Below are 18,019 nucleotides of genomic sequence, written 5' to 3'. Positions count from 1 at the left end.
TGCCTGGGGATCCATAAGAGAATTAATCCCTGTAGGAAAAGAGTGACTCTCTCTCAATCCTCCTAAGAATGGCGTGTATCTGGTATCACCATTCTAGATGCATATGAGCAAAGGGAATTTATTACTTATAATGGAAGCATCAGGGATTAATTCTTCTGAGTCCTAGGCTGCTGGGACAGTGTTATAACTATTCGAGAACTGCTTCAAAATTCTTAAATTTACAGAAACAAAAGTTGTTAAGAAAGCACACCTTCCTCTTTTTCTTAATGGGGATAGGGGCTACTTACAAGGAATATAGTGTCTTCTGGGTGTTTGTTAATATTCCAAAATAGAACGATTACCCTAATCAAGTGATTCTTTTTCATTATAAAGATTGTTTTAGATGGACATAGTGCCCTGAAGACCCATCTGTTCCATACTCCCTCCTATATGGGACTGAGTGAACACTATCTCCTTAGAATGAATGGAATTAATCAGCTTGTTTTTAGTAAGATAATGAGTCAGTACCTGGTTTTTAAGTATCAAGATCATTGAACTGGATTTTGAAATCTAGTATAAAAGTTTCAAAACTAGTGTTTTTGATATACCACTTTTTCAAGCCAAAAAAGAAAAAAAATTTCTAGAGCCCAGGAGTCTTGGGGAATTTTTTTTTTTTAAAGATTTTATTTATTTATTTATTTGACGCACAGAGAGAGAGAGAGAGAGAGACCGTGAGAGAGGGAACTCAAGCAGGGGGAGTGGGAGAGGGCGAAGCAGCAGGCTTCCGGCTGAGCAGGGAGCCTGGTGCGGGGCTTGATCCCAGAACCCTGGGATCATGACCTCAGCTGAAGGCAGTGCTTTAACTACTGAGCAACCCAGGCGCCCTGGGAATGCTTTTTGTTATAGACATCCTGGAGGTTAACTTTGCATTTTAATGTATTAAAGACTGAGAAATTCTGCAGAAGAGAGACAATTTTATTTAGTCACCACTAACCTTCCCAACTTTTTTGATCATCTAATGTTTATTAATGTCATGTAGAATGAGTGTTCTTCATAATATGCTTTGGAAAATGTTAATCTCCTTCATTTTATACATGAGCAATGCCTTGGGTCCTGTAGTTAAGTGATGGTGGCAGACTTCAACTGGATCCCATCTCTACAATTATTATTCTACCCCTAACAATTCCTTTTCTGCTATATCACCCTGGTTTTTATAAGTATTCGATTTATATTAGAAATAAAAGTAAAATTGTTGTCATATGAATATATATACCAAGTGAGCCATCTGGCAGAAGATTAAGAACATATTTTGAGAACTACAGCCCTGACATATTTGCAGCCTCATTTTATTGGCTTTGTCATTGTAAATGGTTTACAGACCTTAGGGATAGACTTCATATGAGTTAGTGTATTCCTGGGGGAACTCTGTAAATAGGATAGAAAGAACTAGTTAACACTAAACATTCAGAGATAGGGAAGCTGATCAGTTTCTTTGCTTTGATTACCGTTAACGTAGAACTTTTTACTAACTTTGTGTTTCTTATGTTTTAGAGTTAAAGCTTGATATTGCTAACAAAGTAAAGGAGCCAACTGAAGGTTATCCTCTCCCATTTATCTATTCCCTTTGTTACACGGATTTGAGAAATGGATTAAGAAAGTACAAATGGGGATGTCAACTTCTGAGGTGAAAATTGAAGTCTTTTGGGGACTGAAAGATTTATCAAAGGGGTGAAAAGAATGGTTATTGGAGGTGTTTCTGAAGATAAATTGGTAGATTAGGGAAGGAATTTTTGGCTCTTTTGGGAATGTCTTTGTAAAACTGCAAAGTTGGAATTTTTAAAACTAGCTGCATTTGATGGTTTCAGAAATTTGACCCCAGTTTTGAAGGAAGAATGGAAAGAAAAGTACTGTACTCTGGTATTACACCTGAATAAAATTTAAACGAGTGACTTATTAAAACGTGTGAAGGAATATACAGGAATATCATTTCCTAATGGGGATACATCCATATGTGAAGTTGTCTTACTTGATGAATTGAGAATTTAGTAGTATTGGCACTTTCAAGGGCTTAATCCAAGGTCTGTTGTGGCTTTTACAAAATTGTGCTGCTAGCCTATACAGTGATTAATAAACTTCATGTATCTCTCATATCAAATCATATTTCTTAGATTACAACAAACATATTCTTGAATTATTAACTTAACAGGTGGTGATATTCTTTTCCCTTCATCTCTTTTTACTATTTTTGGCAGTATTTTCCTTTTCAAGACATGGATTGTTACTATAAAATCTTATTCCAAAAATGTCTGGGGAAATAGAATAAAGTCTAATTTGTTATTGCTAGACTATTATTTTAATCATGCTCATAACAGAAATGATGCCTTCTGTTGTAGATTTGATGTTAAATTACATTAAGATAATTAAACTCATTAAACTCTTTGTGAAATTTTTATACATTTAAAAGACTATCCTATAGATTTGTTAGGCAAGTCAGTGGATAGGTAAACTAGAAATTCAAATTTTTAAAAAAGCTTTTTTAAAAGCACTTTTAAAAGGTAAGAAATTTCTGATTACCATTTCAATTTACTTTTAGATGCAGTCTTCTCAGGTTCAATAGAAACATCTGTTTCTAAATTATTTTGCTGATACAGAGTTTTGCTATACTTTATTTCGAAGCTTTATTGCCTTGTCAAACTTCCGTTGGTTGATAGAAATGACAAAGCAAGTAACTTTCAACAGATCCATGTTTAAATGAAATTGAAGGGAAGAATTTCAGAATTCTACTTAAAACATTGTTTATTTTAGCAGTTTGTCATATACGAATATTTGACAGAAAAGTTAATGAAAATAATATGACTTAAAAAATATAAAATTCGTTAAAACTCTGGGTCCTAGAGACTGGTTTTGAATTTTCTATTCTGCAGCTGCTATGTGTATGATCTTAGGGCAGTTATTCCATTACTTTTTCCCTTAGTGTCCTTATCAATAAAACTTTAATATTGTATATGTCAGAGTTATTGTGAGGATTGAATGAGGTAATATATATTAAATGCATAATAATATATTACTTGCTATATACTAAGCTCAATAAATGGTAATAAAAAAAAAAGGTCCTAAATATTTTTAACTGATTTTACGAGTGAAAGTAAATTATTTGGCTGGCCCAGGGGAAGAGCTTGTGATTCCTGATTTTGAGGTTATGAGTTTGAGCCCCACATTGGGTATAGAGATTACTTAATTAAATTAAAAAAATATTAGGGAGCTTCATCGTTGATTTTTAGTGGAAAAAAATAATAGTGGAACATTTATGGCACTAAACTTTGTTTCCTATAGACATTTTTAAAGAAAAAAATGAGCATAATATTTTATTCCTTCCATTTTTATAATATGGCAATAAATGCTTATATATGATAATTCAAATTATCAATTTAAATTGGAAGACCGTTTGGTTTTTTAATCTGCCTGTTCTATCTTATGTTTGCTGTAGTGCAAAGTTAATTTCTACAACTAGTTATTTAACATAAACATAACTTAGTTTTTCTGTTTGTGGGTGAAAGATTTTGATCTCTCACATGCTTTCTTCAGAAGAATTCTATTCTAAAATAGAATCCTATTCTAATTTAGGATTAGAATAATTTACCAAAGAAATGAAAAAACTTAAGACTGTCACCATCTGATTAATTTTTTTTTTAAAGATTATTTATTTTTTTATTTGACAGACAGAGATCACAAGTAGGCAGAGAGGCAGGCAGAGAGAGGAGGAAGCAGGCTCCCTGCCGTGCAGAGAGCCTGGTGCGGGGCTCGATCCCAGGACCCTGGGATCATGACCCGAGTCGAAGGCAGAGGCTTTAACTCACTGAGCCACCCAGGCACCCCTGATTAATTTTCTGATACTAATACAGAACATAACATAATGCTGGCATTTCTAGTAGGATTAGATTGGTATAAACTTTTCATAATGAAAAATGTAGATTTATATTTCTTAGTGGACATTCCATTCGTGTGTCAAATATGGTACCTTATTCAGAACCTCTTTAGTTTTTAATTTATTTTAAAATAATTTTAGACTTAACCGAAGTTGCAAATTAGTTAATAGAATTCTCATATAATTCACCCAGTTTTCCTTAATGGTCATATTTTACATAACCATAGAACAAATGTAGAAATCAGGAGTTAATACTAACCAATCTGTAAACTTTATTTGATTTTGACCATTTTTTATTTGCTAAATGACCTTTTTTCCAGTCCAGGATCTAATCCAGAATCTCATACTCTTGTCTTTAATTGTCTTGTCTCCTTAGTCTCCTTCAATCTGGGATGCTTCTCTCTTTGCCTTTCACGACTTTGACACTTGAAGGGTACTAGCTAGTTAGAATGTCCCTTAATTTGTGTGTCTGATGTTTCTCATGATCAGATTGGGATAATGCATTTTTGGCAAGGATTCCACAGAAATAATGTTATGTCCTTATCAGTGCATTATATCAGGAGGTAGGTGGTATTGATTTGTTCCGTTACTGGTGACATTATCTTGATCATTTGGTTAAGGAAGTGTCTGCCAAGTTTTTATACTCTTAAAATTACTCTTTTTCTCCTTAGAAATAGCAAATGTTTTGTGGGGAGATATTTTGAGACACTGTAAATATCTTGTTTATCATATTTTCAATTTTTCATATTCTCATCATAGTTTTCATTAATGTTAGTATCCATTAAGGAATCTTGCTTGATCAGAAACTTTTGAATTTAATTCTGTAACATCTTTTTGTTGTTGATGTATTTCTTGTTATAGATGGAGAAGTGTCTTGAAGGAATTAATATAAAGGCAGCATAATTCATAAAACGTCACTGTTCTTCCTTCTATAGTCTTTTCATCTGTTTCTAAATGCACTCATTAGGGATGTAGCACAACCCAAGGTCCTGGAATAAAAAATGAGATAGAAAGATGATCCTTTCTTTTTTTTTTTTTTTCCCCCAGTACCTTGTATATACTTTAGTATATGCTGGCCATTATAAGAACAAAGCCAAATATTTCACAGTAGCAAAATAAAGAGGTGAAAAAGAGGTGAAAGTAATGGGCTGGGTTAATTATGAAAGGAATTTATGAGAGCAACTTAGAGAGTTTTCTTAAAATAGACTTCTACTAAGGTTTTCTTTTCTTGTCAAATCGAAGGGCCTTTTTCATTCAGAGGAGACGATGGCAAATTTAAATATTTTTGTGTTTAATATTCTTGAGCTTGAAGTTTCCTTTTTTATATGACATATATTTCTATGATTGCCTTTTATCTTTTATTCTGTAGTGGACTAACTACTTTAAAAAAATGTGTTGTGCTTTGTTTCAAAAAATGTGTTGTGCATTGTTTCTTTATCTGTTGTACTTTATCATATACCTTAATCAGTGAATCATGAAGACACATTGTCTGTCTCTTGTGTATCTGTTAACAAATACTTGATTTTTAAACCTAGTGGAGTAACTTGAATCTCAGTAACATTTTTGGATAGTGTCTTTTCCAAAAGGGTGAAGAGAAAATGTAGTGGTAAATCTTGAAATTTGGTAGTTCTTAAAGCATTTTAATAATTAGGGTTTTCATTCTCATCACAATTTTTTTCTCTTTTAGGAAATTGCTTTCCATGAGAAGTGTCTCCTCTTATAATGCTATGCATTCCTTAAAGTTTCAGTCTGCCTTATTTTCATGTTTTTGAAGTGTATCCTACTGGACAGTAGGTATAGAATTGTGGATTAGAAGTAATCTTTTCCTTCAGAGTCAATACAGTACCGTGATTAATTAATTCTAAGGTAGCTGGTTTTGTTTGTTCATTCCTTTACTTTTGGCAAGATCTCACTTTTTCAAACTTAATATTTAAATTTGAATGTTCTAGCGATATCTGGTTTGTTTTCTTACTAATTTTGAATCTGGAAAAGAACATTAGAGAATCTATAATAGGTGTTATAATTTAGCTAAAATTTGTATCATCCTAGGATACCTTTGAGGTTCTGCCAACCATATTGGAAAATTAATTCTGAAAACTGATGACCCCCAAGAGACACATGAAAGTAATAACTTTAGATATTTTTATTTTCTTTATGATTAGAAAGTTGAACTTTTTAGTGTCTTCTTTAGATATTAGCCACTTAACAAAAGTTATTCTTTTCTTACTTTTTGTTTCTTGATCAGTAGACCTTATTCACTTGTAAAACATTTACTGTCTTAACTCACTGCACTAAATATCTCTATCTGGAAGTAGAGACTCAAGGTTTCTGTTATGGTTGTTCTTCTTACTGCTATGCAGCTGGGACTGTTCTGGGCACCTGGAGGGGTTTGTGAGAAATTCTTTTTCTTTATAGACTTGCCTTAGAGCCAGTAAGAATGAGTGATAAAAGATGAGTAAGAAGAATGTGTTCTATCATGTGTCCAGTTTAGCCTGGAATGTTTTGTTTTATAGGTAATTTATAAATCTTTAAGTTAGCAAGTTCAATTTTAGTCAGTTATAATACAAGGGAATAGAATTAGTCTTTATAGAAACATACTGCCTTATTTCATTCCTTAAAAATGATTGGGCTTAGCTTTTTCTCTTTCTTCAGTATTAGAAATGCTTAAAACTAATAAGCAGTATATGCCCATTTAATATAAATTTAGTGTTGAGAACAAATATTGCAAATAGTCTAGTTTGCACATTTTGGGAGAATTTCTTGGAGTGATATTTAAATATAAAATACTTAGATTTATTTCTGATTTGAATATAGCTGGATTTTCAGTAAGAATATTTAAAAATTTAAGTATTATTGGTAATATTCAAATGATTGTATTGAGGTGTAGTGGATTAATAGCTCTCCTAACATCCATTTGAGTTCCTTCGTGGCATTTTAACACTGGTGATTTTGTTAGCTTTGTTTTGGAATTTATTCTCTAGTGGTTGAAATACAAGTTCTCTAGTGGTGTGCTAATTCTTTTCATCTCTTTAAACATCACATAGGAGAATGCTGCCTATTAAAATAGAATTAAGTGAGGTCCTACTGTGTCATTCTTAAGAGCCTTTAGCAATAGTAATCTCACAAAGGCTGCTCATTCTTGTTTGAATTATGATCTCATTTTGAAAGTGCCTTTACATTTTTCTTTATAAATGATATATTATCAAATCCACAGTTCTTCATAAATAATTAACTCCTGAAGCAAGAGAGATACTGGCTCTCCTCAATGATTCAAAATGATTTCTATTTAAGGAAATCTGTCTATTCAGTTTTTGAGTATGAAGATGTTGAATCCACAAGTTTTGGTATATCAGGCAAAATAAAGATGTTATTTCCTGAAAGTCATCTCACTTGGGAGAAGTTAATGAGTGGATATACTTCTCCAGCCCTATAACCTATCCTAAGAACATTTGTTTTTCCTTTTTATGTGTTTGTATTTTTAAGTTATGAATCCTGTGGGGTATGGTAAATAAATCAAGGGCTTAGAGCTTCTACTGTAGAAGAAATTGTAAACTTAGCCTACTGTTAATCAGAGCAAGCTATGATTTCTTAGTTGTTTTTCATTTTCAAAGCAAAGTGAGCCTGTAACTTAGAAAACAATTTACTAGTTGTATTTCTTATTCCCAAATGGAATGCTCCCCCTTTTTTTCATCAGAGGTATTGTTACTACTGATTAGTATTCAAGAAATGAAGGAAAGCTGGGAAATTTGGAAAATCATAGCTTTATGGTTTCTGAATTTATTTTTTAAAACTGTATCTTAAGGTAGTTAAGGTTTACTTAGATCTCATCAATTTGGAAATCTTTAATCTTATGCTTTATATTAAGATATTGAACCTGAAAAAGAATGTTTTGCTGAGGAAGTTGATTAGAAAAGACTAGAGGGTGATTTTTTAATAATTAAAAAATACTTGAATAGCACCTTGTTAGCACAATATACAGAGTCCCTCCTCATCTATATGGGTTACATTCCAAGACTTCCAGTGGCTATCTGAAACCTCAGATTGTACCAAGCCCTGTTTGTACTGTCTTTTCCTGTATATAACATACTTCTGGTAAAGTTTAATTTATAAATTAGATACAGCAAGAGATAACAATAATAAAATAGAACAATGATAATATATGGTATAAGTTACGAAAATGTGGTTTCTCTTTTCAGAATCTTATTATATGTACTTACCCCTCCATTTGTAATGATGTGAGATGATGAGGTGCTTAGCGATGAGATGAAATGAGTTGAATGGCCTATGCATTGTGATGTTGTGTTAGGCTGCTATTGACCTGACGATGTGTCAGAGGATCAGCGGCTTCGTGATCATGGTTGAACAGGGTAACTGGAACCATGAGAGCAAAGTCATGGGGGGTTTTGTACTTATGCCTAAGATACTGTAGGTGCAGTGAATACATAAATAAGCTAGCTCTAATGTACTAATTCTAAGCCTTTCTCATCTGTTAAAAAGCCACCCCTTAAGAACTCCAGTTGTGGAATTCTTTGTTAATCTATTTGGAATTAAAAAAAAAATTTTTTTTTTTGACTCTTGAAAATATGTAGAGTACAGTTCTTGTGATATTTAGTATTCAGATCTTTTTCTAATTTGTACTCCTTTCCTTTCATCATCCCTCATAGACCTCCTCAGTGTGATTGCACTGTAAAATACTGTTGTAAGCTATTGTTCAAAAAGTGTAGTCTTCAAAACTAACAGACTTTAGGACTTAAAATTTGTTGGAAACTTAAAGTAAAAAATTAGCTGCCACGCAGTCTCGTAGAGTACTTCCGTAGTTATTTATTGATACCTCTTGCTAGGTGGCAGTTTCACCCCCTTGACGTCTTTTAGATTTCTTTTCCCCCTTCTTTACATTTTGGAAATCACAGATTTGGTGGTTAATTTCATAGGTGTTCTTTTCTTAGTCCAAACTGTTTTTATTTCTCACTTGTACAGAATTGAGTATATTCCTAAAGCAGAAGGGTTAGATTGTCTTTCTTCTTCATGCTTTAAGAAAATTTGAGTCTAAATGTTGTTAGGTAATGGCATAACAATTCCTTTTCAGCTGTTGGTATATTTCCAAACTGGCTGGCAGAGCCAGGAGGAAGTGAAGGCCTTAAAACACTAACTTTGGTCGGTTGCTACCTTCTTAGTGCTGAGACTATAACCTTTGTTGGTTGATTGATAGAGAACAAGAGAGCACAGTCCTCGTTCCACTAACAGGTAAGGAACCCTTCTGATAATGAGTTGGCGTGAGAGAAATTATTTGATAGCTTTTTTTTTCTTAATTTATTCCCATATATAACATGTCCATGAAATAGTATAGTGTGACTATGTTCTATACAACAGAAATGTGCAGCACCTTTCTATTTAGGATAAGATCTGAAATTTAATAGGGATGTATCAACTCTGTACCACAAAGTATAATTGATCTGTTTTCCACTATTAAAATTTATTCTGCAGTCCCTATAACTTTAAATACATATCTGCCTATCTTATTCTCCTTTCAGCTTTTCCTTGATCAGATGCTATGTGCTTTGAGCTTCCTTCTCTTATTTACCTTATTCCTATAATAAAACGAACTATTTTCCAGTATCTTTATCATCATCTGTTATTTGGGTATGTCTTACTGCTTTAATTTCTGCATTGTAGCCCTTAATGATTTATTTCCTGGTCCTTCTTAACCCAAAACCAAATGATCATACATTTAAAAAAGATTTTTACATTGTATTACCGATGTCCACTATTCTAGCCTCCAACTTTTAAATATGAGTGCTTGAAGAATAAATCTTTTTCAGTGACAGTAGTTGTAACTTGATAAAATTTAGGCTTAGCTTTGTATTGCTGTAATATGGGACTGTAGTCTGATTAATTCTTTAAATTACTGAAGACTTAAAAATGAGAACAAATTCAGCTTCTTAGACAATTCCCAAAGTTTAGTAGTATTTCTGTTAATATGCTTGATTATTCTGTTTCTCGTTTTCAATCCATCTTCTTCTCTTTGACAGAAGAACTAACTGGGACTCCTCCTTTGATATACCTGAGGTCGAGTGCCTTTCCCCTGTCCCTTTAAGACAACTGTACTCTTGTTTCTAGTCATAATTTAATCATTTTTGATTCAGTCTTCCACTCGAAGTTGGGTGGTTTGTCACAGAGTATGTTATGGCTTACACCAAGATAGGTCCCTTCTTAATAGTTACTGAGGAATTAATCATTTGTGGTGACAGATTTCTAAAATTCAAATTAAGAAGGCACTAAAGTATGCCCAAAGGTAGCTCCTTTTTGTCCTGAGGATAAGTCATTACAAACTCAAATGACCAGAGAATGTAATTTCTTAATAAGAATTTTTTCTTAAATCTATATTCAGCTCTCTATTTCAGTGCTTCTCTCCTACCAGAGGTGCAAGGAGTGATCCTAGAACCACAGATACAGCCAAGACCACGGAGAGCTTTTGACGTCAGGGGTCCACTTTCTCCACTGAACCCTTGGAGGCAGAATATCCAGCTTCTGGAGAGAGTGGGAAAGGATAATAAACAAGTGGGTGCTTTCCATTATTTACTTGGGTTTATTTATAGATTGGAGTGTCCTTCCATTGCCCATTTAATTCTATTGGTATACTCCTTGGGTTCATATAAGAACCAAGTGGGGCTGCAATCTGTTTGTTTTTTCTAAGAATGCTAACTAGTGCCCATTCAAAAAAAGAGACCTACAATTTATTTAATTTTCTCTCCAGATAATTAAAGCAAAGTGGATGATTTGGGGGCACTAGATTTTGTGACTGCCTGTGTAGTCCACAGGAATTTTAAGAAGGAATATTTGCCCATTTTAACCTTGAATGGTATTAGTGGACTTCTAAATGCTCTTTTATATTGCAGTAATTAAGAAGTTTTTGTATTTCATCTTTGGGCAAGCTGGACATCTAAACTCTCCTAATTTACACAGTCTGATGTCCAGGCGATATCCTACCTGTTAGAACTTTTTGGTCTTTTTCGTACCTCAAACTTTAGGACTTCATATTAATTAGATCTTTTAGAAGATATGATGATAGTACCATTATGGTTTTACTGTCAAATTGAGGCTTCATTCTTTAATAAGATAAATGTGAATGATTATAAGTTTCAGGATGTATTATCCCTGAAAGCTATGTTAAATATATACTCATAAGTAGTTTTCCAGTCCCTAAGAATAATGTTATTTGTGGCAAAGAGCCTTGTCCTAGATGTTTCCCATGGCATTAAGATGGTTTTCTCTTAGTTTCTTTGATGCCAAGGGTAGGATCTGATTCCAGGAAGTTCTTAATCATCTACAATGGGTAGAACATGAACTTTGGTATCTTTGGCAAGTTTTCATTTTTCCTTGGTGGATTCCTTCTGTGACTCCAGGTATCTTGATAATGGGAGACCGGTTTATTTGTTCTCTTAATTGCCCAGATTTCTTTCAACTGGTAAACATCATACTACTTCAGCAAAAGGAATTCTTCTAGCAGAGCCTTCATGGATGATATCTGTCACACATGCAGCACCTGCAGTTTGGAAGGCAGTGGTGAACGGAGCCATGCAATATATCTAGAAGACACAAGGATGAGAGAGCCACCTGATCTTGTCATTTATAAACTTTAAGATTTACTCTGGTGTACTCTTGGTCTGGAAATGGAAAGGCTCAATAATGAAATAATTTTTTGAGATTGGAGTTTTACATGGCCATGCAAATATTCCTTTCTATTCAGAAGACTGAAATAGAGGAAGTATGAGAGACTCCTTTCTTTTCAAAGCAGCTCTCTGTTTCACTTAGAAGATTTGTGGGATTGAAAATCACCTTAATGATGCAGGCAACCCCACCTCCCCCTTTTTAAAAATATTATAGGAGATCCCAAAAACTTCTGAAACTGTTTTTTGTTGCCTGACACTGAAAAGAACTAGTAAATAAAAGGTGAACTTCTTAATGATTCCCAAATTACTTTTAGTATTAGGATACAGTCTTTTAGCTTATCTTTTCTCTGGTCTTGAGCCTTAATTCTTATTTGTCTAAACAACAAAGATTCTAGCATGAAGGAAAAGAGACGTCTTTTGAGATCAAAGTAGCTTGGTCAGTCTTCTAAAATAGTAAATACCTATTAAATTTGAGGTATTGTTCTGCATTGAAGGCATTCTAAGTTTGAGTGATACTGAAATGAAGAAATATTTTATTGAGCAAAGGCAATTAGTAGTATTAGAATAAGCCTCTACATGTGAATAAGTGTTGCAAAATCGTTTCCCAAATGGAAGGAGTTATCAAAATACTTCTATTTTTCTCTTTGGTACCTATTAACTGGTCAGTCAAAAGCTATTAAAGAAGTTTCTAAAAGTTACCTGATGCTGCCAGTTTGTTTTATTTGGTATACTTTTTAGGAATAGAAATTGTAGAGTTAGGAAGCATCTAAAATGTTTTAGGGATCTTGAAGGTCTTAGGAACCACATTTACTAAGTCATAACCTGGCCTTTAGTTTTTCTTTCCATGAGACCTGTTTTTTTCCTCGTTAATTATAAATTTTTGTATAGTACTTAAAAGTTTAAAAGAATTTTAAATTTGAACTAAAATATCCATAGGGAGCTCTGAATTCCCATGAATGATTATAGCTTTTTATGCTTGATATGTTATTGTTAAATATGAATAAGACAGTCTTTACAAACACGTAAATTAAATCATACCAGCCATTTTAGAAAGACTCAGGGGAAATGAAAGTGAAATTTGTTTGGAAATTAAGTTGAACTCTGAACCACAGTACCAACCAGTTTATGGCCTGTGCGATTATTAGCCTTTTGTTTCAGCTTTAAAGATGAAAAGTGATTTAATCTCTTAACCTCATGCTTTGATTAAATTTTAGCTCTGTTCCTTAAAGTGTGCAAAAGAAATGTAAGTGCATTTCCATTCACCTCATGCTACTAAAAGCTATTTAAAAGTGAAAATTTTTGTATATTAATGTGAACTGATTTGTTTATTTAAACTTTTATTTTGATACATTTCCTTTCAGATTTTTTTATATTTCGTGTCACTATGCAACCTATATTTTTCAGTGTTTATTTTATGATTATTAGTATAAGCTAATTTTTTTTCTAGAATGACTAATTGTGTAATATTTGTATTATGTGATCATTTGAAAACTAATAAATATTTTCTCCATGAAAAAAATGCACTTACTGATAAATGGCTTATTTTTGTTTCAGGAGTAGACAATGAAAACAACTATTTTTAAGTGTATTTTAATTTTATGTGTCTTCCTCTAAGTATTTCTGAATATATATCCTATTCTTGTGTATGTTGATCTTTTTTGAAAAAAATTTCTCAACAAACTGTTAAATTAAAATGATTCTTTATTGGGTCACCCAGTGCCAAATGTATTGAAATAGGTGATCTATTTAGTCTTTTTTTCCATTTTCCTAATTAGCTTCATCTTTGTTTCCAGAAGTGGGTTTCTTTCTTTCTTTCTTTCCTTTTTTTTTGTTTTTTTTTTTTCCTTTAGATGCCGTTTTGGTGTGTCCATTTTGCAAACCATTAAAACTCTCAAGGAAATATTGTAAATATCAGGAATAATGTGGTCAAATCTTTTAAAGTGAGACTGATCAAAATATAACTCCTTATAAAATAGCATATAAAAGAAAAATCCTCGACCCAGAAAAAGAACATTTGGAAATATTGGCTGATTGGAGAACTATCCAGTTCACAAGAGCTGTTAACAAGAGAAGAAAAATGTTTTATATTTTAATGTTCTATTCGAACAGATAATCATAGAAGGAGAAATCTTGACTTGAGAGACTCTTGCTTTTAACCTTATCAGGACAACATGGAAAAGGATGAAACTTGTTTTTTATGATTCTTTATAGCTACATAAACTTTAATTGAAGCCACTGGAACAATTTACCTTTTCTATGCATAGTCTGCTAGAAGCAAGAGGGGTTTCTCTTTCAATTAGAAGAAAACATATGTAAAAAGTGGACTCCAAAAATTAAAAACATTGTGATGGGGTCCTAGGCAAGAAATAAAAGTTGAATTAATGACAACTTGTGGATTAAAATGAAACCATTTGGCTCCCCAAAGAAACACTCTAAAAAAATAAAGAAAAAGGAAATTATGATTTAGAATAGTACTGTGTTTGGAGGGTAAAAGGAAGCTAAAATTCTTGGCTTTATTACTCTGGTAAGTTTGGAAAAGGAGTTGAGATTCTGTGGATAAAATTTTGTTTTTAGAATTAAAGCCATTAAAAGATTTCACAGATGTATTCCAATGGAAGGCTATATTTTTTTACTTGAATACAAAAAATTATCAGCCTTAGCTATATATGCATAAAAGATTGGGGTGTGGGGGGTTTAAATAAAAATTCTGTACCAGAAACTTCAAACATACTGTAAAGATAATGGTGAAATGAGAGTTTTAAACACTTTAATTTTTATTATGTGGACTCTTCCCTATACTGTCTTCAAAATAAAATCATTACAGAATGTTAAAATGGCTTACCTTTATATCTTTGAGGTATGAGAACATAGGCTTATTATTCACCATCATTCATTGGATTAACTGTAGTATAAAATTTTGATTTTGTTCTTTAGTGAGGAGACAAAATAGCTTTTGTTTTAAAAAAGTGAATGTCACATAAGCAATGTGGCTGACAAAAGTTCTGACCTTACAATTTATTGTAAATATGAGCTCAGATCTTATTTTACTTTGCTATATTGAAACAATTGAGCAAAATGTCAGTGCTTAGATGTCCTAAGCAATTGCTTGCTTTCTATTCAGTTATTTTTATTTCCCATTAAAAAGATTGCATATTAATATAGTCCTAAAATGTGAAAGATTTTTGTTTTCAAACATAAGCATAGAGGTGCTCTAGAATTCTTTTCCACTAGCATCCTCTAAGGTAATTAGATTACTGCAGTAAATGTTAGGGAACTTCAAAGTATGCTTCGGAGTTTTCAGGAATTATGATCAAAGGGATCTCTACTCAAGAGGTAAGGTCTGGCATAGGTAGAAAAATGTGAAATGTGTTCAATAAAATGTCTGATGGTAAAGTCCAACTACAACAGATATCCTTAGATTTTCAGACAGGTGTGGAATTAGGAAAGTAATTTTTCCTAAAAATCTCTCCCAGAAAAAAGGATGAACCACAAATATGTTTTTGTAGGACTTTGGAGTGCATTTAGGTACATATATCCACAGACATTGTACCTTTGGTGTACTTAAGCCTCCTGTATTTCAGGGTATCTTTTACCTGTGCTCTCTTAGTGTTTATCATCCATTTTCAATTTAGGGTTTCTTAAGCTCTGAGCACTATTAAAATATTATAATTTGTATGGAAAGTTGAGTACATACTCCATGGGATTATTGCTTGGCTTCATTTTGCCTGTTTTGGTTACATGATATCTAGAACCTAGAAAAACAGTTGTACTGAATAATGTTTATCTTGGCTTGAGAAACTAATTTGAGTTTTAAAAGCATTCATTTATGCTATAACTTGGGGGAATTTGTTATATAATGCTTAGAAAACTATGTTGGGTAGTATATAAAATCATTTAGAGAAAAATGTTATGCTGTTATTCTCTGAGGAATATTAAGTAGGTTCACAGTGAAGTGTTAGCATATACTATTTAGTATATCAGAATCAAAGGAAAATGCAATATTCAATACAAATTATCTAGAAAAATGATTTAGGTTTTTTTTCCCCCCTAGAAATACTAGTATAGTCTATTCAATAGATGGTAACATAGATACCACAATAATCTTCCATCCTGTCTTAATTCTTATAAGAACACTAGCTTGTGGACATTGGGTGTTTAGTTAAAATAGTTGGCTATATCTGCTCCACTTTCATCTTTATGGTAGAGCAAATGATAATGTTGATACGTGAACCCGAGCGAGAACTCACTACTTCATGAGGCAGATGATTTCATGTTCAGGATGCCCTAATGGTGAGAAGTTGATCCAGGGTTTGCTTCCATATCATATTTTATTTGAAAATTACCAGAGACATCTAGTTTAGCACCCTTGTTTTATATACAAAGGAATGAATATCCAGGAATATCTCCTGTATTTCTGATCTCACACAATGGATACACAGTTGTAGGACCCAAGTATCTTGACTGCGAGCTCAGGGATCTGTACTCTGCTGCTTCCTTGTGTTGTTCCTAGTTCTGGACAACATGAAGCAAGTCTGATTTGGCTCAACTATGCCAGCCTCCAGATGTTTTAAGATGACTGTAATACTGTATAAATTTCAAGCCCGTTTTGTAGTTGTTTTTATTTCTAAATAGATGAAGCACCTCCATCTTACTGCCTTTATTCATGTAACATAGTTTTGAAATCCTTAAAGTTTTTTTTAGATCTTCTCTGAACATGCTTCTGTTTATCGTTGTTCTTAAGGTGTGACAACACAGTACAGGTTTGTTGAGCCTGTTCGGCCCTAGAGCACTCATGTCCCTTTGTTTATCCTTAGATATCCAGTAAGGTGCCTAATTTTCTGCGCAAAAAAGTTCCATAGTGATATGCAAAATATTTCATATCTAAAGATTAGTCTAGTAGTCTTTATGTACAGGCAAATATGTACAGTTCAGTGGGAAAGAAAAAAAATCTTAATACCTAAGACCTTGAGAAGTCACAGTTTAGAAAATACGGTCTTCCAGTGTTTGCTTGCTTAGTTCTGACTCAGATTAACTATCAGTTCCATTTTAAATGACTTGTATAATGTGAAATGTTATTTTTCAGGTTGTCCTTGCTAACTTAAGGGTAACCAGGCCCGTTGGAGCTAAACTGTTGACACGTGACTGACAATGAGAAGAAAATCAACTTTGGTTTAGTAACATAATTAAAATTAGAAACAAAAAGCTGCTTCAGTGGAAAGGTTTGGGATATATCCCAAGCAGCAGAAGATGGTGAAGTAGCCACCCTGGAAATCTAAGAATGTGGCCTGAGTTCTGGTGAAGGCATAGTCTTATGATGCCTCTTGAAATGTAGTGGGATACTCTGCTAGAGCAATGTTTTAGCATAACAGCATTTTTTTTTTTTTTAGCATAACAGCATTTTAAATGATTAGTTATTTAGCTTTTTTCACCCAGATTCTTAAATTGAGCTCCTGTAAGGTACAAGGTTGCATGTACCTCACAGGGTACATGTTGACCTTTGTTGGAGAAATACTGGTTTGAAATTGGGTATGTTACCCTACCTGAGTTAGAATTCTAGGGCACAGGAGGGAGAAAAGAACACACACATGCCTGCTCTATGCAGCTTTGGCCAGCTGCTTTATATATATTTACCCAATTTAATCCAACTGATCCGTGAGAAAGGTAATTTTTTTAATTCAGTTCATGCACAAATGCAGAAGCCCAGAGGTTTCAGAATCTGCCTGAGGGCACATAATCATTGAGCAACAAAGATGGCATTTGAAAGATCTGTCAAAGTGGAAAGAATTCTCTTGCACCATTGATTGCCAAGCATCTTTACCAGAAAGAACGCATGATTTCAGAAACATTTTTTTTTTTTTATAGAACAAAGGTGTTTAAAGTAGATAAGAGGGGTATATTACTTAGTATGCATTTTTAAGTTGACTCTTAAAAAAACTCATTTTTAGTTTTATCGGGAAATTGACCAGAAAGTACAGAGACCCTGTTTTCCCCTCCTGTAACATATACCCTGTTTTCCTCCCATAGTTTACCTTATTAACCTCTTGCTTTTGTGTGGCACATTTGTTGTACTTAATGAACTAATATTGATAGACATCATCAAGGTTTATTCTTGAGTCATATAGTTCTTTGGGTCTTGCTGAATATTTTTGTATCAGTGAGATACTGATCTTTAATTTTCCTTTCTTGTAATTTCTTGGTCTGATTTTGATATTAGATTTGCCTCAGTCTATGAATGAGGAATTGTTCAGTTTGTTGGTATCATCTCATTAAATATTTGGTAGAATTCACCCGTGAAACCACTTGTGCTTGGTGCTTTCTGTTTGTGAAGGTTATTAATTATTGATTAAATTTCTTAATAAAGATAACCTTATTCAGTTTGTTTCTTCTTGTGTAAGTTTTGGCAGATTGTATCTGCCAAATATTGGCAGATTGGTTTCGTTCATTT

At 33.1% G+C, this 18,019-nt stretch overlaps 1 protein-coding gene across 7 annotated transcripts in view; it reads left to right on the top strand.

Moving 5' to 3' along the window:
• TSC22D1 (TSC22 domain family member 1) overlaps positions 1-18,019 on the top strand; it is a 137,546-nt gene that overhangs the window by 21,086 nt on the left and 98,441 nt on the right. Inside the window, exons 2-3 of one of the 7 annotated variants that reach the window (XR_006605727.1) lie at positions 10,293-10,462; positions 11,356-13,097. The exons of 1 other annotated variant lie outside the window; for it this stretch is intronic. Coding sequence is in view for 2 of the 6 variants with exons in the window: in XM_013059815.2 (XP_012915269.2) it covers positions 10,306-10,462; positions 11,356-11,373 (175 nt within the window). In the remaining 4 variants the exon portion in view is untranslated. Of the gene's footprint in view, positions 1-8,990; positions 9,149-10,292; positions 10,463-11,307; positions 13,098-18,019 lie in introns of those variants that run through there. 5 more of the 7 variants (XR_006605728.1, XR_006605730.1, XR_006605729.1 and 2 more) reach the window with 5 other exon arrangements.

This window comes from Mustela putorius, unplaced genomic scaffold, assembly GCF_011764305.1.
Source record: "Mustela putorius furo isolate JIRA1106 unplaced genomic scaffold, ASM1176430v1.1 tig00000179_pilon_pilon_pilon, whole genome shotgun sequence".
Taxonomy (NCBI): domain Eukaryota; kingdom Metazoa; phylum Chordata; class Mammalia; order Carnivora; family Mustelidae; genus Mustela; species Mustela putorius.
This window is presented reverse-complemented; position numbering and strand designations above follow the sequence as displayed.